The 23,118-nt window shown below is 44.1% G+C and overlaps 1 protein-coding gene across 2 annotated transcripts in view; it reads left to right on the forward strand.

Annotated features, from left to right (window-relative positions):
* LOC127432365 (ciliary neurotrophic factor receptor subunit alpha-like) overlaps positions 1-23,118 on the forward strand; it is a 349,211-nt gene that overhangs the window by 250,453 nt on the left and 75,640 nt on the right. For both annotated transcript variants that reach the window (XM_051683348.1, XM_051683349.1), the window contains 2 exons: positions 15,729-15,846; positions 21,126-21,292. In XM_051683348.1, the coding sequence (XP_051539308.1) occupies positions 15,729-15,846; positions 21,126-21,292 (285 nt within the window). The remainder of the gene's footprint in view (positions 1-15,728; positions 15,847-21,125; positions 21,293-23,118) is intronic.

The following is a 23,118-nucleotide window of genomic DNA, read 5'->3' on the forward strand; positions in this document are numbered from 1 at the left end:
TGACTATGTGTTAGGGGTGTAACAGTTAAAATTTCTCACGGTTCAGTTTGTATGATGGTTTAAGGGTCACGGTTTCGGTACGGTATTTGCTTTGTTCCGATGTTTTTTTTTTTTTTTTATGGCAAATTCAAAGATTAATCTATTTGGTGAACACTTCAACAGGTTTGCCCTTAAAAAACAATCATTGTTTTACAACAGTAACCATAGTTTAACCATGGCATTTGTAGTAAAATCATAGTAACCACAATATAAACATGATTACTGTCATGGTTACAATATATAGTAAAATCATGGTTACTATATAGAAACGTCATGGTTACTGGTGTAACCTCCGTTCCCTGATGGAGGGAACGAGACGTTGGTGTCGATGTAGTGACACTAGGGGTCACTCTTGGGAGCCCGAGACACCTCTGGTCTTTGATAAAAGGCCAATGAAAATTGGCGAGTGGTATTTGCATGCCACTCCCCCGAACATACGGGTATAAAAGGAGCTGGTATGCAACCACTCATTCAGGTTTTACGCTGAGGAGCCGATATAAGGTCCGGCCATTTCAGCGGGTAGTTCAGCGTTGTGGCAGGAGGGACCAACGTCTCGTTCCCTCCATCAGGGAACGGAGGTTACACCAGTAACCATGACGTTCCCTATCTGTCACTCACTCGACGTTGGTGTCGATGTAGTGACACTAGGGGTCCCTATACAAAACGCCACAAGGCTGAACTGTGTTACGTGAACTGGCGGTGTGTGGTGGGCAGACTTGCTGTGTGCCTCATAGCCAGTGCACCAGGTCGACACGTAACCTCCCCCAACACAGTTATGAGTGTCGAACGGCCCTACTTGGGGACAAGTCGACTACCCAAAGATAGAGACGGGCTTAACCCAGTCGTGGCCTCTTTTCCCCTTCTCTTTTTCCACTCCCTAAAAAAGAAGGGGGATTATCCGACTGGGCCGCCAGGTCTAGTCGGGGGGTGTCCCTCCCAAGGGGAGGACACTGCGGAGACCACACCTCGTCCCAAGAGGGGGGGATATTTAAGTGGAAGAATACATCACATGGTCTTTCCAACCATGTGGAGAGCCTTCAAGGTAGATCCTGCCCAATGGGGGAGGAGGTACTACAACATAGAGACTGGGGCAGAGGGGCTCTGCCCAAGGAAGACGCCGTTTGCCAGCAGGGAAACGAGCTAGCGGAAGATATAGATCGCATGGGGTTAGCCTTACAGGGAACCGCCACATGCAGAGCACCTACCCCAGCACCGGGCTCTTAGATAGCACGTGTACTGGGCCGGCAGTGAGTCTCTCCGAAGACTCGACTGCCACAGGGCTCGGAGGAAATCAACCAGGGAACAACTTTTGTGAACACTACTGGGAATTAACAGCGCACGTCTTCAGCTCAAAAGGAGGTGGGAGGCGCTATGTGCAAGTGATACACCCGGCCGGCTATCCCGGGCTTATCCGCTTGTGTTGCGTGCCACTACCTGGGACGAAACCGGTTCCACCCGGAGGTTGTAGAACCTTGCAAAGGTGTTGGGTGTTGCCCAGCCCGCTGCTCTACAAATGTCTGTTAGAGAGGCACCTCTGGCCAGAGCCCAGAAGCCGCTACACCCCTGGTAGAATGGGCCCGTAGCCCTACCGGGGGCGGCATGTCTTGGGCGAGATATGCCATAGATATGGCATCAACAAGCCAGTGGGCGATCCTCTGCTTGGAGACAGCGCTTCCTTTCTGTTGTGCACCGAAGCAGACAAAGAGCTGCTCAGAGAGTCTAAAGCTCTGCGTGCGATCCAAATAGATGCGCAAAGCACGCACCGGACACAGCAACGCCAGGGCTGGGTCTGCCTCCTCCTGGGGCAGCGCTTGCAGGTTCACCACCTGGTCCCTAAAAGGAGTGGTGGGAACCTTGGGCACATAGCCCGGTCGGGGTCTCAGGATCACGTGAGAATAACCCGGACCGAACTCTAGGCACGTTTCGCTGATAGAGAACGCTTGCAGGTCACCTACCCTCTTGATGGAAGTGAGCGCAGTCAGGAGGGCAGTCTTCAGGGAGAGTGCCTTCAGCTCGACTGACTGCAAAGGCTCAAAGGGGGCTCTCTGTAGGCCCTGAAGAACTATGGAGAGGTCCCATGAGGGAACGAAGAGCGGTCTGGAGGGATTCAGCCTCTTAGCGCCTCTTAGGAACCTGATGATCAGATCGTGCTTCCCTAAGGACTTACCCTCAACTGCGTCGTGGTGTGCTGCTATGGCAGCAACGTACACCTTCAAGGTGGAAGGGGACAGCCTCCCTTCCAACCTCTCCTGCAGGAAGGAAAGCACTGATCCGACTGCGCATCTCTGGGGGTCTTCGTGTCGAGAAGAACACCACTTAGCGAACAGAGACCACTTCAAGGCATACAGGCGCCTCGTAGAGGGGGCCCTAGCCTGAGTGATCGTGTCTACCACCGCGGGTGGTAGGCCACCTAGGTCTTCCGCGTCCCGTCCAGGGGCCAGACATGGAGATTCCAGAGGTCTGGGCGCGGGTGCCAGAGGGTGCCCCGTCCCTGAGAAAGAAGGTCCTTCCTCAGGGGAATTTGCCAGGGGGAGCTGTCGCGAGGAGCGTGAGGTCCGAGAACCATGTCTGGGTGGGCCAGTAGGGCGCTACCAGGATGACCTGCTCTTCGTCCTCCCTGACCTTGCACAGTGTCTGTGCAAGTAGGCTCACTGGGGGAAATGCGTATTTGCGAATGCCAGGGGGCCAGCTGTGTGCCAATGCGTCTATGCCGAGAGGAGCCTCGGTGAGGGCGTACCAGAGCGGGCAGTGGGAGGATTCTTGGGAGGCGAACAGGTCCACCTGAGCCCGACCGAATCGACTCCAAATCAGCTGGACCACCTGGGGGTGGAGTCTCCACTCTCCCCTGCGGGGAACCTGCCGTGACAGCGCGTCCGCTGTAACGTTGAGGTTGCCCGGGATATGAGTGGCTCGCAGCGACTTGAGGTGCTGCTGACTCCGGAGGAGGAGACGGCGGGCGAGTTGTGACATACAGCGGGAGCGCAGACCGCCTTGGCGGTTGACATATGCTACCGCTGCCGTGCTGTCTGTCCGAACTAGCACGTGCTTGCCCTGGATCAACGGCCGGAACCTCCGCAGGGCGAGCAGAATTGCCAGTAACTCGAGGCAGTTGATGTGCCAACGCAGCCGCGGACCCGTCCAGAGGCCGGTGGCTGCGTGCCCGTTGCAAACAGCGCCCCAGCCCGTCTTGGAGGCGTCTGTCGTGACCACGATGCGCCTGGAGACCAGTTCTAGAGGAACACCTGCTCGTAGAAACGAGAGGTCGGTCCAAGGGCTGAAAAGACGGTGACAGACCGGTGTAATGGCCACGCGGTGTGTCCCGTGGCGCCATGCCCGTCTCGGGACTCGAGTCTGGAGCCAGTGCTGAAGCGGCCTCATATGCATCAACCCGAGCGGGGTGGCCACCGCCGAGGATGCCATATGCCCCAGGAGCCTCTGAAAAAGTTTCAGTGGAACCGCTGTTTTCTGTTTGAACGCCTTCAAACAGGCCAGCACCGACTGGGCGCGCTCGTTCGTAAGGCGCGCCGTCAGAGAGACTGAGTCCAACTCCAAACCGAGAAAAGAGATGCTCTGAACTGGGAGGAGCTTGCTCTTTTCCCAGTTGACCCGAAGCCCTAGTCGGCTGAGGTGCGAGAGCACCAGGTCCCTGTGTGCGCATAACACGTCTCGAGAGTGAGCTAAGATTAGCCAGTCGTCGAGATAATTGAGAATGCGAATGCCTACCTCCCTTAACGGGGCAAGGGCAGCCTCTGCGATCTTCGTAAAGACGCGAGGAGACAGGGACAGGACGAAAGGGAGGACTTTGTACTGATACGCCCGACCCTCGAACGCGAACCGCAGGAAGGGTCTGTGTCGAGGAAGGATCGAGACGTGAAAGTACGCGTCCTTCAGGTCTACCGCCGCGAACCAATCCTGATGCCGGACGCTCGCTAAAATGCGTCTTTGCGTCAGCATCTTGAACGGGAGTCTGTGTAAAGCCCGGTTCAGTACTCGCAGGTCCAAGATTGGCCGCAACCCACTGCCTTTCTTCGGTACGATGAAGTAGGGGCTGTAAAACCCTTTCTTCACCTCGGCTGGAGGGACAGGTTCTATCGCGCCCTTTCGTAGGAGGGTAGCGATTTCCGCGCGCAGAGTAACAGCGTTTTCGCCCTTGACGAAGGTGAAGTGAGTACCGCTGAACCTGGGCGGGCGCCTGGCGAACTGAATCGCTTAGCCGAGTCGGACGGTCCGGATCAACCACCGCGACGGATTGGGAAGTGCAAGCCATGCATCCAAATTCCGTGCGAGGGGAACCAAGGGGACAACGTCGTCGGACGTACCGGCAGGTGGGGCCTCGCGGCGGGGCGGAGCGCGAGGTGCCACAGCACATCGTGGCCGTGCTGAGTCTAGGGACATCGAAGCACTTACCTGGCTCCTTGTGACCACCCCCGGAACAGCCTGGGACGGGGGAGGAAGAGGCCTGTCCTCGCGACCCGTGGAGGCTGTCACATCGGGGGTGGATTTGTGCCACAGCTGGGCGCTCAGGGGCGAAAAGGGCACCGCTGGAGCGCCAATCCTGCAAGATAAAGCCCGTGGACGGTAGTCGTGGTGTCGACCGTACACAATGGGTATGTGACCCAGGGAGGAAGGAAGCCGCTCTTTTGTTGAACTGTTGGGTACCGCAGCCACTTGGGCGTACGGCGAAATCAAACGAAAAGGCAACAAAAGATTTTCCACCCGGCCCTCCACCGGGGGATGGAGTGGTCTTTCTACCAGCTCCAGGTGAGTGGGTTCCCTCGTCCCTGGGTTGTCCGTCTCAGGGGCGCCTCGAAGACCTCCGTGGGTTCTTCGGTGTCGGCTGAGAGACGGGTGGCGTCGGCTTCCTGCGGTGGGCTCCACGCCGGGGCCGGGCCGGAGGGGCGGGCTGCGGCGGAGCCGGTGCAGTCACCGCAGGGGGACGCCCTTGGCGACGAGCAGACGGGGTGCGGGGTCTTGAGCCGCGCCGGGGCAGGATGTGCCGGATTGCCTCCGTCTGCTGCTTTACCGTCGAGAACTGCTGGGCAAAGTCCTCAACGATGTCGCCAAATAGGCCCGCCTGGGAAATGGAGGCAGCAATGAACCGTGTCTTGTCGGCCTCGCCCATCTCGACCAGGTTGAGCCACAGGTGGCGCTCCTGGACCACTAGTGTGGCCATCGTCCGCCCAAGAGACCGCGCTGTGACCTTCGTCGCCCGGAGGGCGAGGTCGGTCGCCGAGCGCAGTTCCTGCATCAAATCTGGGGCGGAACTACCCTCGTGCAGTTCTTTCAGTGCCTTGGCTTGGTGGACCTGCAGGAGAGCCATGGCGTGCAGGGCAGAGGCGGCTTGTCCAGCAGCGCTGTAGGCCTTGGCCGTCAGGGACGACGTGAGCCTACAGGGCTTGGAGGGGAGCTTAGGGCGTCCACGCCAGGTGGCGGCGCTCTGCGGGCATAAGTGCACTGCGAGCGCCTTATCCACCGGGGGAATCGCCGTATAGCCCCTGGCCGCCCCGCCATCGAGGGTAGTGAGAGCGGGGGAACTGCGGAGCCGGGTTTGGGCAGTAAAAGGTGCCTCCCACGACTTCGTCAGCTCCTCATGCACCTCCGGGAAGAATGGCACTGGAGCGGGGCGCGGCCGGTCTGAGCGGCGCCGCGAGCCCAGAAACCAATCATCAAGCCGCGAGGGTTCAGGGGAGAGCGGAGGGTTCCACTCTAGCCCGACGCTCGCGGCCGCCCGGGAAAGCATGTCCGTCATTTCGGCGTCGGCCTGTAACTGGGCGACCGTCCCCGAAGGGGGAAGCCCAGCTGAGGCTTCTGCGTCCGACTGGACAAGCCCGCTCTCCGACGCTGCGCTCGAAAGCTCATCATCTTTGCGGGCCTCGAACGAGAAGCCAGACTCGCCGTGCGACGAGCCGGCGAACTCATCCGGAAGCCCGATTGGGGCAGACGAGCGTGCTGGGGAATGGGAGGTCCGCGGGGGGGAACCCGGCGGCGGCGATCCCATTGAGGTCCCCAAATCGCCCCCAGCGCCAGCCGCGCTGACCTCAAACCCGTAGGTAGGAGGACCAAGGCGGGGAGCCGCTGGGGTGGCTTGCTTTCTTACAAAAGCAAGCCGTGACCGCAACGTTGCCATGGTCATGTTCTCGCAGTGAGAACATGAGCCATTCATAAACGCTGCCTCCGTGTGGGTCGCGCCCAGACACGAAAGACAGCGATCATGACCATCCGAAGTTGAGAGAAATCGACCGCAACCAGGAATAACACACGAACGGAAAGGCATCTTTAAAAAGACGCGTCTTTAAAAAGACGTTCCGTGTGTGCGCTCTTTTAGAGAAATATATACTCTTTTAGAGGGGAAAAATGCTCTTTCAGAAAATATACTCTCTAGTTTTTCTGCCGAAGCGCCCAGGGGCGTTCTCTGCAGTGCACCAGTGCAGAGGAGGGAGAAGCCGCTGAAATGCGCCGTCAGATCCAGCAGAGGTGAATGAACAGTGCTATTTAGCTCGATGAGCATGACCGTTCGGCTCCGAAGAGAAAATCTGAATGAGTGGTTGCATACCAGCTCCTTTTATACCCGTATGTTCGGGGGAGTGGCATGCAAATACCACTCGCCAATTTTCATTGGCCTTTTATCAAAGACCAGAGGTGTCTCGGGCTCCCAAGAGTGACCCCTAGTGTCACTACATCGACACCAACGTCGAGTGAGTGACAGATAGGGAACTACAGTATTACTGTTGTAAATCCATGGTTAATTGTATCAAAATCATGATTTCTGCTCAGAAAACCATGGTGACAGCAGTCATGGTTACTAAAGTATTACTATAGTAAAACCATGGTTAATTTTCATCAGGGTCCTTAACTAAATCAACATTTTAACTTAATACCTGCACTAATACGCTGTATGCATCAACATAAAGTGCACTTCAAACTCATCTCAACATATATTTAATATTTGGAAGCTATATCACTATAGAAGGAATAACCTTGCTATTAAAATGCATACAAGAAGGGATGTTGTGATAATGCTGCTCGAATATTTTAATAATACGTGGAAATCCCACATGAACACAAGCACTTTAGTTATTGTGTCATGTCTGTCCCATTAGCACTGAGTGCCTGCTTAAAAATGGAAGGGAGTGTGTGCAGTTTCAGCTCACCTGCGGCTCTTTCCTTGGGTGATGTCGGCGTAAATTATTAATCATGTATCAGTGTATTACTATAACGGCATTTTAATGCCATTAATCAAAGCGCATTATTGACGTTCGCGATAGATTACAGCCACACGAGGAAACAGGAAAAACATGCATGCGCATTTTAAATAAACCCTCACGCTCATTATTGACATAATAACTCGTGTCGAGCAAACAGTGCCTGTTTTGTAAATGTCTTTTGACCATCGCTGCTGTAATTGACTGCAAAAAGAAAATGTTCCCAGAAAGGAGAAATGCAGGGGGCTTCTCTATCAGTGGCTTGTTTTCTCCACTTGCCATTTTCAACTACACATAACGCTTGCAGAACAGTGAGGTCATCAAGTTGACCCACGTGAAACACAGGTAGAACGTATCCATATACAGATACATTCAGGTGCATTAGCGGAGGTTTTAACTGTGCCTTTCTATTTGACACTTTGTTTTCTTTACCAAAACTTATGCTCCAGATGCGTCATTAAACTGAGGTGAACCGACCGTGGTGCCAATGCTTCCCGAACCGTGGGTGGCAAACCGTACTATGTGTACCGGGTTTCGTTACGTTTGGACTTTGCGATGAATAGATATTGATAAATGATAAAAATGCGTTCTACTGAAGGAATTGTATCACTAATATCTTCTGTACTATTTCACGTATCTAAATTCTTTAGATAATTTTTTTGTCAGGGGGGTCTGCAGATGATGTACACCAAATTTTCGTGCAAATCGGACAAATGGTCAAGGAGGAGCTCAAAAAAGTATGTTTCGCATAATATTCAAAATGGCGGAAAATTTTTATAGACAGAAATGAAATTGGTAGAGCTTGACTCACAGAATCATAAGAAAAAAGAAATTTGATTCTAGCCCATATGGTTGAGGAGTTATGAGCGAACACGTAAAGGTGCTTATTATAGCGCCACCTCGGGTCGGAAGGGTGTGTGTGTATGCGCCTGAGGAGTGGGGGGATTTGAGACCACCCTGGAAAGTTTGGTGTCTCTAGGTCTTACGATTTTTGCTGCCCATGTGCTTTTAGGGCAGAAAAAGAAGAAGAAGAAAATCTTAATAAATACTATAGGGTTCTAGCACCTTCGGTGCTTGGACCCCTATTTACAGCCTTGAGGTTTACAGTCTCTGAGTATTATTCATGTATTCCGTTCTGTACAGATGGTCTTCTCTCTAGTCACTGCATGTGTATATCTTGTGTTCACTACCTTTGAAATTCCCCTCAGAGAGTTTGAAGGTTTTTTTTGTGTGTGAGTGATATCACTGAAGTGGATATAATCTTGGTCTGGTTGTTTTGGTCACAGAGGACCTAAGGGAAATGTTGACAGGTGATAATGTGAACCCAGATGTGATGCGGGTTGCTTGGAATGCTTTGATTGGTCTGGACAGGTTTGTCTGTTGGTCTCAGCACTGTCAATAACACACTTAGCGTAAGGCTAAGTTAAAAATCTCTGCTGAAGAAAAACTTATTCAACCAACATAAGCTGGTTTGCTGGTCTTAGTTGGTTTAAACTAGCCTAGCATGTCTCCCAGCCTGGCCAAGCTGGTCTTCAACTGGTCTCTAGCTGGTCTCCCAGTCTAGCTAAGCTGGTGCTCAACTGGCTTAGCTGGTCGACCAGCTGGTCTTTCAGCCTGATCAGCTGACAAGTGCCACAAACCACTCTAAAATGACCAAATAGGCCAGATTTAGCAGGATGGGAGATTATCTAAGACCAGAAAAAAAAAAAAAAAAAAAAAAAAAAAACATCTTACACTGGTTTAAGCTGTTTTTTGTTTTTTCAGCAGGGAAACCCTGAGGGGAATGTTTACTTTTATATAATTGCTTGTTGTCACACAATTAACCCATGCTAAAGTAGTCTTTTTATGGCAAAGAAAATTGCCTAATCCCAGTGATCTGAAGCTGCTGAGAGCTGGTCTACTTTAACAGGCCACCCCAACCAAAGACATGTTGAGTGAAAACAACAGCGCCTACCTTTTCAAAGCTATTGAAATGGGATTTTTTTTAAAACATAGTATTTCCTGTGTTTTTCTATAGCTTTCACCGTTAAACGGACTGTTACGGATCGTTAACACCGAAGAGTGTATTACTCTTAGATTTATTGTCACCTTAACACAGTGGATTTCGGACTCGTTAAACTTTGAAATTGTTCGGCTAAGGACTGCTGACTTGCTTTTTCCTGTCCCATCTGCTCAGCTCTGTCAGTCTCTACCGTGTGCTGAAACATATGGCAATGAGGGAGAAATGTTTCACTGATAAAACACAGCATGGGAAAAATATTGTATGCGCCTCCGATTCAAGCATCTCAGTCTGGGATTTATAGGGCTCTTTTTGTATTGGACTTTCGATTAGGATCCAAGGCATGCAATGAATTTGCATGCATGCACAGACAGAGCAAAGCTGTTTCTTGAAAAGAAGCCAGCCAGGCACTTTCGGTGCAGGACATGCACTGTGACTAATTTATTATGATGGTTTTGGCTGTTCAAAGACCCCACCCCTTAAACCCTGGACCTTTAGACAAGACACACAATACAAGCATTTTTTTTTTACAGAAATTGAGGGAGGGAATCAGATTTAGTTATTGTGGTAAAAGGTTAGTAGGGACAAGGCAAATACTTCCTTAAAACATCAAATAAATAAAAAAGTCAAAATGAATAAGGATATCTAAATGTTCAGTGAATATATACAAAGATAAGGTATTTATGAAACAGTAAGATGTACAAATAACATGCTCGATTTTAACTTTAAAAGTGAAGTGCTGCATGGTGAACAAGTGTGTTAAAGGAATGTTCCAGCTTCAATGCAAATTAAACTCAATCGACAGCATTTGTTGTGTGATGTTGAGTACCACAAAATTTTTATTTGACATGTCCCACGTTTATAAAAAAATAAATAAATAAATAAATAAATAAAAAAAGTGGTGACAGTTAGAAACGTACAATGGTAGTGCATGGGACTGGTCCCAACATTAAAATAAAGACATTTTAATTATAGCCACACTACATAAATATTATACATGTTAACATGAATTTAGTGTGATAAAATCAGGAATTTATAATAGGATTATATTATTTACCAGATTACAGGGCATACAGGTGTTACATTGTCATGACAATGACATTTTATATAACTTTACACTGATAAAGTTAGTAAACAGTTTTATCACACAAAAATCATGTTAACATGTATAATGTTTTCTTGTGGCTATACTTTTGAAACAGTGTATATTTTAATTATATATATGTAACGTTAATTTACGCAATTAAGAGATGACTGCTTAATGCGTTAAAATAAAGGCAGGTGCTTTTTGCACCCTGGTGCAAATAATGGTACTGTATATGCTATTTACACCCCAGTACAAATAGTGGCAGATATTATTTGCACCCCAACTCTAGTGCAAATAATTGTAGATACTAATTTTACCCTGGTGCACATAGTGTACACCTCCAATATTTATACAGTGATCAATGGAAACATGTAAATTCTTCACACTGTATGATTTGTATTTAACCACTGAAGTCTTATGGATTACTTCTATGTTTTCTTTATGTGAATTTTGGAGCTACAAAGGTCTGATCACCATTCACATTTTGAGGACATAAAGAGCTGAAATATTCTTCTAAAAATCTTTGTTTGTGTTCTACTGAAGAAAGAAAGTCATACACATCTGGGAAGGCATGAGAGTGAGTAAATGATGAGAGAATTGTCACTGAATTGTCATTTTTGTGTGAACTTTATCCTTTAAGCCATAAGTGCCAACTCAGTCAATTGAGTCAAATGTCAATTAAGCTTAACTTGTGTAACTGGTCCTGCTTGGCCCGCTTCGAGTGGGATTCGAACCACAGCCCCTGCATGGGAGGTGGGCATGCTAGCGAGTAGGCTAAATGCTACAGCCTCTAGCATCACTCTCTAGTGTGTCTCTTGAGGCCAGGGGAGTGAGGTTTTACACATACCGCACAGCTATCACCTACCAGCTGGCTACCATTATACTTGCTTTGATCCTAGAACTGTCCTGTAAAGCAAATATTTAAAACTGTTGCATGTGTCAATGCAAAACCAGCAGCACTAGAAAACATGCTTGATTTTGACTTTAAGAGTTAAGGGGTGCATTACAAATCAGCACAAAAAAATTAAAATGTTGCATGCATTGCTGCAAAAGCAGTTGCAGGAAGACAGGTCTATGTTTGAGGTTTGCATTTAAATGAAGTCAATACAACTGTGCAACCTTTCAAGCAAAACACCCACAGCATGCCATCTAATTTGGCATTGTTTATCAGCTCTCCACTATCTGACGGATCATTAGGTGCTGTCCAAGATGACATTAGGCATTTCCGGCGGATGACCTCCACTTCTCTACAGGTAGAGGCACTGCGATGCAACCTGACCCCCCTCCCTGGGCTGCTCTCGCCTCTGCTTCCAATTGGCAAATGCATAGCTCACATTCCAGACGTGTCATGGTGGGGGGTAGGGGCTCAGGCCTGGCTTTGACAGATCAGCAGTTAGTGATGATAGAGGTAGTCGCCTGGGATTCACTCGCTCGCCTTTCATGTGGGCTAGCAGCTTGACATTTGTCAATTGACCCCTGAAACCACTTCTTTCATTACGTTGGCTTTTTAATGGCCTCTGATTAGGACACAGACAGCCAGCAATGCAGGGGGCCAAAAGTGCTGCCATACCCTCACTACACGTTTTTTGCTCAGATTTTAATGTTTGCACATACATTTTTGAGGTCTGCTATAAAAAATAAATAAACAAGCAAACTGCAAAAATTATTTTCCTCATCTGTATTTTTGTCTTGTTTGCCAGAAGAATTATTGAAGCATCTTCATAACAAGATACATTTGTGTAAGATAAGTCTTGTTTTCTGAGAATGTATTTATATATATATATATATATATATATATATTTTTTTTGCCTAATTGATATTGTTTTTTTAACCTCACTACATTTGTTAGACCTATCATTTAAAAATAAAAGAAATTGTGTTTTAAATGTTTTTACATATTTTACCTAATTTTAGATACATTCAAGTTTTAATAAGTTGTACAGTTTTGCTTCTCAAGTGACATATATCTTGTTTTAAGGATGTTAATATATACAGTGTTTATATATATATATATATATATATATATATATATATATATATATATATATATATATATATATATATAATTGTTTTTTTTACTGTAAATCAATACCAAAATACTGATTAAGAAATTGTTTTTTTTTTTTTTTAGGATGAGAGGTTCACCTCTTTGCACCTCTTCCTCATTTAATTGTATTATTTGTATTTATTTATTTATTTATTTATTTATTTTTATTTATTTTTGTGCAAAATAGAGTAAAAAATCTATTGGAACTATGGTTGAAAATTAAGGGGTATTCAGGACAAAATGCCCCAGAAATTTTAAACTTTTTTAAAATCTTCTATTTCAGGATTCTGTTTTATGCATATACATTTGGTAGTCTGACAGTGGTGTAGTGAGGGCATGGCCTAACATGACCAGGTGGAATAACCATGACAAAGTTGTGAAAGAGTTTACCTGATGCGACTGGGGTCGCAGACTTGGTAAAAATGGCAAATTATGCTGTCAGCACCCTGAGTGACAGGTAGGATTCAAATGTAAAGTGAGGTTAAAGAATAAGCAGCCAAGGTCAATGGCAAATGTTTTCTTTTGTTTGATTTAAATTGCATCAATATTAAAAAACAGGACTCCAGGAGGCGGCGAAGTAGTTTTTCCACCAGTAAAAGTACTCCATCTGACAGCTAAATTGCCCCTCTTCATTGATTTCTGTAATTATCAGCTTTTATTACAAATAGTACTTAACTTTTACTTTTTGTACCAGGAGTTTGGAGGGTATCATTTAGCAGCCCTGCATATGAAATGACAGCACTCTGAATGGTTATAGCTGCAAAACCTGAAGTCTTGATGACCGTACTGTGATCAGAGTGGATGAGAGCGAGACGTTTTTCATTTTTCACTGATTTCAGCACATTCTTGCATTCAAATGAGAGCAAAGGAGAGGCCTGTGTAATACAAAAATACAATAGTCCCATTCACACACACTCCTACAGCCCTGCACACTCAAATCAATCAATCAATCCAGAAAAGTCATCAATGCACTGGATATAACATTACTTGTATTACACATTAAAAAATTATACTTATTTAAAGACTAGTAAGACTTTTGTTATTGCAACATGATGATTAAGATATGTGGAAAAATTTTATTATTTAAATTATATATATATAGATAGATAGATAGATAGATAGATAGAGATAGAGAGTTTTTGAGATGTTCTTCTGAGTGGACAGCCATGCACTCTTTTGGGAAGGGTGGGGAAGAGAAAGAAGGGGGTTCCAGTGTTTTTAGCAGCCTGGGACAAGGGTCTGTGAGCTGTCAGTGTGCCAGTTTGGCCTGAGGGTGAGGAAGACCTCCTGCGGTCCAAACTCTATGGAGGAATGCACCTCATGAGGAGAAGCTGCCTAGAAGCTCATGGGAGGAATGTCAGGTCAAACACATCATGCTCCTGAACCCCTCTTCTTCTCGAACAAGTGTACTACTATCTTTACTATCAATTGTTTTCTATCCATGAGTTCCCTCACAGTGTATTTTGTGTTCACAATGCACAATGTTCTTGACACAAATGCTTTATTTTATCTAAATGAAGGTAGAGTTTAATCTTAAAAATTTAACTCTTTTACAAGAATTATAGATATATATATATATAGATAGATAGATAGATAGATAGATAGAGATATAGATATTTTGAAATCTATGTTATGCTAGATTTGTTAATAATTATGCTATATATTTGAAATGACATTTGAGATTATGTTTGCATCTGATGGTGATATTTTTTAGGCAAGGAAAAACACATTTTGTGAGAATTAGTAGGTTGCATCAAAAATGTGCATACATTGAAACATGTTATTTTTTATTGATTTATTTTTTTGTATTTGTATTTTGTATTTTTATTTTTTGTCAACTATTTTGTACCAGTACTCGAGAATCAGTCCTTTATTTGGCATCATACAATTGAGATTTTAGTCCAGCAATACAAGAACGCTGTCAAATCAGTCTATTGTGTGGCCTGTGGTCACCCTGGTTTTGATCAGTATTCTTGCTGTTTTTTCAACGAAAGGGCAAAACTCAATTGGCATTTGATTCTCAAGTTGTGACTAATGAATTGAATAATCTGTTTCACACAAATAACAGCAGAGTTATTTAAAAGGCAAAATAAAAAGTTTTCAGAGCTGTCCTTGTTCCACATTTTTATCCTGTAACAGTACCTGTGAGTTTGTACTGTGTATACAATACAATAATGAATACCAAAGGCAATATATATATATATATTAGTATAATGTATGTGTGTCTTGTTTTCCTGTAAAAATACCTAAACATTCTTTAAACAAGATTAAATTAAATTTCATTACTTTTTTTTTCTAAGGCTAAATTGCTAAATGTATAATGCACCTGTCTTCATAATTCTTATTATGACAAGTGTAATTTGTCTCCCTCTATTTGTATTGACAATATTTTATTTTCCTTCACTTCTACGTTTTATGCTTGTAACAAAATGTGGTGATAGAATTGCCATTGCAGTTGCTTGGGTTGTTGCAAGGTGTCTGCTTACTGGCCCAAATCAAAAGAGCCCATAGTTTTTATGGTATTCTGGTCTCTAGACAAGGCTCAGATCCCTCCTTCAGTGTAAGTTTGTGTGACTTTTTCACCCGTTTTATGTTCCACCAGCAAAAAATTGTAAGTCGGATTACTGTGAAAAGTAATAACCCATTGGTTTGTTCAAATTTCTGTAATATGATCATAGTAATAGTGAAGCTTGCATTATTAAGCACCAATGAGATGCCTTGGAAAAGGTTTAAAATCAATTTTCTATGTTCTTCAATTTGTGTCTTTTACATTAGGCCTTGAACATTGCAAGTTCCCACCGGTGCGAAAGGCACATTACAAGGAGCCACAGTCGAGTTAAAGTATCCTAAACATTCCTTCCCTGTCAGAAATCTCAAAGCCAGCTTAATCGCAATCATGTAAGGCGAGAGTGATGTGTAAGCTGACAGCTTAGTGCAATGTTTAGCGCAATCAAAGCTCAAAGACAGGCTTTAGAAGCTTTTTTTCCTTCTTAAGGGTGCTAGTTTGTCATGCCCCTGGGAGCCGATGTAGATGAAGAAGATCTCCGTGGCATCACCGTGGCAACCGGTCCAAGTCATCAGTTTCAATTCTGACAGTGGTCGGCATGGTCCAATGGTGCTGTAAGAAAGGGTCCTAATCTGGAAGGAGGGCAGGGGTGGTTATTAAATTTCCCCTTTTTTCCTTTAGCACTTAAAGCTTGGGCTGGGTTGGTTCAAAGGGTTACGCAGCCAAAGAAGCAGAGGATATCGTAAAAGCCTCCTGGGACGGGTATTTTGGGCTGTTGATGGATTTTTGAAGGTGTTGTAGCATTGCTGCAAAGTACTTACATTTCCATCCTTCTTCTTTCTCTGCAGTTCCTCCGAAAGAACCGCAGGTGACATGTCGATCAAACACCTATCCCAAAGGCTTTTACTGCAGTTGGCACCTTCAGCATCCCACAGACATCCCAACAGACTTCGAAGTTGATGTCCAGTAAGATATTTTCTTGTCACACTTTGAGTGTCATCCACAAAAATTACTGAACTCAACACTTTAACTGTAACACTGTGCGGAATTAAACATCCTTTTCCCATGACCTTTAAACTCTTTGATATCAGCTCTGTGCTCGCAAATCAAAACTCATGTATTGGGCCTCGATGAAGCGTATTTTCATAAAGTAATCATTCACTGGCATGTAATTAAGGACTAGCTTTGTTTTCTTTATGTTAGAAATTCAACAAAAACCCTGATTCCATGGAATTTGTGATTCCTCGAATTGTCTGTGTAATATAATCACAATTATTGTTTTGCTGGGTCTTTATACATACAAATGAGGGCATTGTATGGTCATTTTTACAGTCGTTTTAGGGTTTGTTGACATTACATCATCATGGCAACAAAGTTGTAAAATTGGCTATAACTTTACACAAAAAAGGTTAGTAAGTTATGTTATCACACTAAAATCATGTTTACATGAATGTTGTTTACGTCTTGTGGCTATACTTTTGAAAAAGTGAGTACTTTAAGGTAAAAAAATTGGCCCCCATTCACTTCCATTGTAAGTGCCTCACTGTAACTCAGATTTGTGCTTTTTTTAAAGAAAAGGAGGGACGAGTCAAAATCAGTTTTTGTGGTTATTATTCCAAAAATGCTGTCAATTGAGGTTAACTTGTATTGAACCCAGAACATTCCTTTAAGGGTGGTTCTCTAGGGTGGCCAAATGTCCCGTATTTAAGCACTTTTTCTAGTGTCCTGATTTATTCTGAAAAAAACTTGTTTTGTCCCGTACTTGTCCTTTCGCTTATTGAAATGTTTAATGTGTTTGCTCATGTGTTTCATGTCATGTGGTCCCCTGGTCATGTGATTTCATGTTTCCCTCCATGTTCATGTGTCTTCTTTTCATTGGTTTATTGTCTAGTTACCTTCTTATCAGTTCTGTCTTGTCATTGGTTAACTTGTTTGTCTTGTTACCCTTGTCCTTGTATTTAAGCCTCATGTTTGCCATTGTCCATGGTCAGGTATTTTTTGTTTGTGTAATGTTGGTTTAAGTCAAGTCATGTTTATGCCAAGTTTATAGTCAAGTCATGTTATGTCAAGTCAAGTTATAGTCATGTCCACATTTTGTATTTGTTCACGTTTGTAGTTAGGGTTTTTGGATTTCATGTTTGGAAATAAAACTGCACATGGGTTCATCACACATCATCGTCTCTTCATCTACCTGTTGCCAGCCATCGTTACAGAATACCTGACTGACCAAAATGAACCCAGCAATCCAGCTTCTTCATTTTCACCAGGGGAATCGATCCCTGGAAAATTATGTGGAGGACTTCTGCGCTCTGGCCTGCCAGGTGGTCTTTAATGAAGTCGCCCTCAAGGACATTTTCCGGGTGGGATTGAATGAGCCAATCTCTTCCCTGATGCCTGGCGGTCACAGTCCCCTCGATCTGGCTCAGTATATCGACCTTGCCCTGCAGATAATTGGTTCTACGTTCACTGTGGGGGAGGCGGATGCCGAGCCGGAGTCCCACGTCATGGCCGCCAAACCAGAGTCCCACGTCATGGCCGCTGAGCTAGCGCCATCTTTTGCCCCGGATCCTGAGTCTGCTTCATGCCATGTCACAGCAACGCCTCAGCCTGCTCCATGCCATGTCACAGCAATGCCTCAGCCTGCTCCATGCCACGTCACAGCAATGCCTCAGCCTGCTCCATGCCACGTCACAGCAACGTCTCAGCCTGCTCCATGCCATGTCACAGCAACGCCTCAGCCTGCTCCTTGCCACGTCACAGCCACGCCTGAGTCTGCTCCATGCCACGTCACAGCCACGCCTGAGTCTGCTCCATGCCACGTCACAGCCACACCTGATTCTGCTCCATGCCACTTCACAGCCACACCTGAGTCTGCTCCGTGCCACTTCACAGCCACGCCACAGTGTTCTCCGTGCCATGTCACAGCCAAGCTTCAATCAGCTCCATGCAATGTCTCAGGCTCACCTCTGGCCAACGAACCAGCATTGCAGGCCTCATTAATTCCAGAGCCATCTCTCACTGGGCTATTTGAGCTGGAATTGTTCCCGCCCTTGTGCCCACCCTTAGTTCTCCTGATCAGGCAAGGGGAAATTTCAACACTCCAAGCCCTGGACTCTGCCTTGGTCCTTCGATCCCTCAGTCCCACCTTGGCCCTATGTCCCTTCAGCTCCATCGTGGTCCTTCAGCCAATCGGCTTCTCTGGGGTCCCTTGTCCCTCCGGCTCCGCCTTGGTCAGTTGGTCACCTGACCCTGCCTGGCCTCTCCTATCCTCCAGCTTTGCTTCGTCACTCCGAGCCAGTGGCTTCCTCAAGGACCTCCTTCCCTACGTCTTCACCTTGGTCCTCAGTCCCACCAGCTCTGCCTCTGTCTTCCGATCCCCCAGCTCCACTTCGGTCCTCCGAGCCTATGGTGCTACCTCGGTCCTCTGAACCTCCAGCTCCACCATGTCCCTTCGAGCTGCCGGCTACTCTCTGGGTACCAAGTTCCCTGGTTTCACCCATCAAGTCTCTCACGGCGCCACCTTCCATGGCTCCGCCCTTCAAGTCTCTCAAGACTCTGCTCCTCGAGCCATGCCCTATCTTGCCAAGCCACGCCTCAAGAACCCCCCCTCCCACCAGCTCCCTACAGAACTTTGGGATTATGTCATGTTTCATGTGTTTGTTCATGTTTTGGGGTGTCGGGAGCCGCCCCTAGTGGGGTGGATATGTAATGTTTAATGTGTTTGTTCATGTGTTTCATGTCATGTGGTCCCCTTGTCATATGATTTCATGTTTCCCTCCATGTTCGTGTGTCTTGTTTTCATTGGTTTATTGTTTAGTTACTTTGTTATCAGTTATGTCTTGTCATTGGTTAACTTGTTTGTCTTGTTACCCATGTCCATGTATTTAAGCCTCATGTTTGCCATTGTACATGGTCAGGTATTGTTTGTAATGTGTAATGTTGGTTCAATTCAAGTCATGTTTATACCAAGTTTATAATCAAGTCATGTTTATAGTCAAGTCATGTTATGTCAAGTCAAATTATAGTCAAGTCCATGCAGGCCAGGCTGGAGGAATCATTCATACTCTCTGACATTAAAAAGCAGTTGGATGTCCTGGTTGAAGTTGGTGACATGCGAGCGGATGATTTCTTTTGTGCAGTGAGAAACTTTTATTCAGCATCGGTGGATTACCACCAAAATTGGAGCCGCTCATTGGAGAACACAGAAAAACTTGAGTGGGCCCTACTGAGAGACATCCCAGAGTGGAAAGACTTAAACTCTTCTACTCCAGAATCCCTGCTCTCAGTTTGATTGACATAAACATGCTCTTTGATGAGTTCACTCGTCGCATCACTGAGTGGAACATGAACAAGACGGCCGTGTCTGAGAGATGGACAGACGTTTTTCGTGAGCTGTAGAGCAAGACTATTAACTTCCGAGTCTTAGCCAAAGTCGTGGAGTTTGTTTTATGCCTGCCTGGGACATCTGTATCTGTGGAGCGTGTGTTCTCATTAATGAACGCAGCATGGACACTGAATAAATCTCAACTCAGTGTAACAGTCATGAAGGCAATGCTTTTTGTACATCTTAACTTTGGACTGTACTGCTCTGCATTTTACGATAAACTCTTGAAAGACAAGCGCACACTGAGAAAAATTGCTGCCAGCGAAAAGTGCAAGGTGACAACAGTTACAGATGTGGATGCACCCCTTACTTCGCATTGATCTGCGCCTACATAAGGATATGTCAATAAATTTTTGCTGGGAGGGGGCTGTCCCGTTTTCCACAAGCAGGAATCTGGTCACCCTACTGTTCTCATAGGACCCGTTCATGTGTCCCGTCTGTGCACATGTGTTAGATGGACACTTTTGGAGTGCCTCACTGTGGTTGCATTACGTTTTAGTTGTTTGCAGCATCTCCAGCCATAAATGTCACATTCACTTAAATGTAGTTTGAAACTTTAAAAAATGGGTCTTGAGACCCCTGCGCTCTGCTCTGTTCAATTATCTTTGAACATCTGTTGGTTTGCTGACTGAGACTCACAGAAAATGAAGGTAGGACTTCAAGATTAAATTGTTCCGTTAGTAAGAAAATTCTTAATTAAGAAATGTATGTACAGTCAAGAGGGATGAATAATTATTTTTTTAATGCCTTATTTTTTATATAATTTATCGTATTGATATAAGGTGTTAAATCAACAGCCAACAAAAATATATAGCTGCCTTTTTATTTTAGGAAGGGATTCATTGTCAATTTAAGACAAGAGTCCTATGAGGTTCTCAAGTCTGTTAAACAGTGTACTGTGATCTACAGTGTCGAAGTTTTTAAGCCAACCCCAAAAGATTTCAAACAAAATCTGAGGCAATATCACACCATGTGGCTCTTAATTAATTTTTAATGGCACATGAGCTACATTTGAATTGTTACAAAAAATGCTTCTGCCCTGGAACTGAAAGGTTGACTAAAAATACATTGCAAAATGTACTTTAAAGGTGCTGTAAGTGGCTTTTATTTAGGAATACCACACAAAGTATCTGACACATGTCATTTAAAAAAGGAGTCCTGGGAAAATACACCTGTCACTGTGAAAGCACTGGACTTGCCAATCAGAAATGTTTTCCACCTATGTGTCATTTTGCAGGTTCAGGTTTGCTATCTTCCAGATGGCTGACTTCTCTTCGGAGGGTAGGGTTTTGTTAAGAGGGTGTGTGGTTGAAAGATTAGGGGCGCTCTATTTCAGTGGCTGAGTCTTGCAAAAGTTGGAAAATGACTAAAATCACTATAACAGTGCCTTTAATTAGATAACATTGACTTTTTAACTCTTATTATGAACAAGAGGAATTAATCAGTTGTTAAGTCTTGAAAATTGTCATTTTATGTCTTTAAAGATATGCGCTAGACCTTAATTACATGACAGTGAATGATTACTTTATGAAAATATGCTTCATCAAGGCCCAATACATGAGTTTTGATATGCGAGCACAGAGCTGATATCAAAGAATTTAAAGGTCATGGGAAAAGGATATTTAATTCCTCACAGTGTTGCAGTTAAAGGGTTAGGTCCCATCAACAATTAAAATTATGTAATCATTTACTCACCTTCATGTCTTTTCAAGCCTGTATGACTTTCTTTTTTACTGTAGGACACAAAGTATGATGTCAGAATTAAAATTTTTGGGTGAACATTTATGTAACAATGTTATGGTACAAAACTGATTCAGAAGTTTCTAGATCTTTTTTCTCAATTCTATTCTGTTGTTTTCAGACACAACCAAAAGCCCTTGGAGGTGAAGAGAGATGAGGTTCATAAGAACAGATGTCACATGAAGTTTCCAGAATTGTTCTCCAGCTTTCCGTACCGAGTCAACGTCACAGCGATAAACTCGCTAGGTCGAGCGTCCACCGCCATCAGCTTTGAAGAGTCCTCTATAGGTACGGTTTATGATACTACTTTTTATGAGTTTTTAGCCCGACAGCAGGAAGTGTCAATGACAAGATGGTCTGCAATGAATTAAATGTGCAAGTGTCTTCATTGTGGACACAGGAAATGTTTTGTGTAGTTAAGGGTTTCCCAAATGCTTTGTCAGCCGAACCCATTTAACCTAAATGAACTGCTTGAAGTAATGTTTACCTTTCTTATTATTGTTACATTTTAATTAACCTTTACTGCCATTTATTGTTCTTTTCTAATAACATCAACAACAACAAAAAAGTCAAGTGGTCTAATTATCATGCGGTGCAACCATCAAGTAAAAGTTATTAAAATAGTTTCCTTGCACCTTGAATACATGAGTGTGCACAACTTCATCATTAATTTCAAAACAGTTTTCAAACATATGTTTCAGGGTGAGAATGTTTTTTTTTTTTTTTACAAATACAATTAATTTTTAAGTCAAGAATATCAAGAAGTTTTCTCATGGTTGCACAAAATGACCTGAACCAAATGTGCCTTTTTGATTCAAATGTCAAAATATTGATATTTAATGATATGACAAAATTATTATTTGTTTTTAAATCTTCACACATAGTCTTGTGGGTCTAAAGAGATCTCTGTTTTATGATTTTTGTCACATGACAACAACATTTCTACCTACATGTTGGTTGCGCCACATGATTTTGGTTTGCTGGACAAATTGTTTTGAAATATTAATAATAATAATAAATTTTATTTGTATAGCACCATGTTCATCATAAAAGAGGTGTATTCAAGTAACTGTTTTGTATGAATTGCATTTGTAATGTATTTTTTAAATAATTTATTAAAAGCAGACAAAAATGAGCATCACGTCATTGACCCATACATATATATATATATATATATATATATATATATATATATATATATATATATATATATATATTCAATAATTAAAAGCTTACTTCTAGAAATATTTTTTGGAAAACATACATTATATTTTTATTTTTATGGAAACTACACATTAGCCTATATTTTACGTTTCGGCAGCCATGCAAGGAAGAGCTGACTAAATGATACAATTAAGACCCATCAGAAGCTTTTGTCATCCAGTCGGTTCGGCAGTGAACATAACCAACACAAGCGGTTAATAGTACAGGCCAACGAGGTTCAGCCATCACCTACTGATTTTCTGGACTACAGCATAAACAATATTATTATTATTATTATTTCTTAAATGACAAACAACATTTTGAATTATCCGTCAATGTTTTTTAAAATCGGTAAATGACGGAAATATTTTTGAACGCAAACTTTACACTCTCTCACAAACCCCCTGGTGTTCTCACTGTGAACCCCTGTTTGGGAAACCCTGTTGTAGTTTAACCACCAGATGTTAGCTTGTTTTTCAAATAATCTTAATGGAAACACATCAAAATTAAACTAAGTTTGTGAAAAGTATACTGAACCTAAAAGTATTTAGAATTGTGTGAGGCTATATTGAAATGTACTGCGAAAGTCCAAATGAGCCTGCCATAAACTAGCTCATGTTTGCCAGCCACACTGAGACACCACATTCATCCCCCATTCGGAATAAATATCTTATACTGTATATATTGGCTAGTTGGTGTTGGTGGTTTTACGGTGGCTGCTGGCAGTTAAATGAAGTGCTTACATGCATGACTACATGTGTGCTTGATAGTAATAAAAATGCTAATGCCATCTGGATCACTGGGTTGACAACAAAAATATTTCCTTTCCGGTGCTTAAAAATGCATTTGGCATGTAACAGCTATTTGATTTCATTTGAAAAGCAACTTATTATTAGCATACATTTCACTAG

The sequence above is a fragment of the Myxocyprinus asiaticus genome, chromosome 42 (assembly GCF_019703515.2).
Source record: "Myxocyprinus asiaticus isolate MX2 ecotype Aquarium Trade chromosome 42, UBuf_Myxa_2, whole genome shotgun sequence".
In the NCBI taxonomy this organism is placed as follows: Eukaryota; Metazoa; Chordata; class Actinopteri; order Cypriniformes; family Catostomidae; genus Myxocyprinus; species Myxocyprinus asiaticus.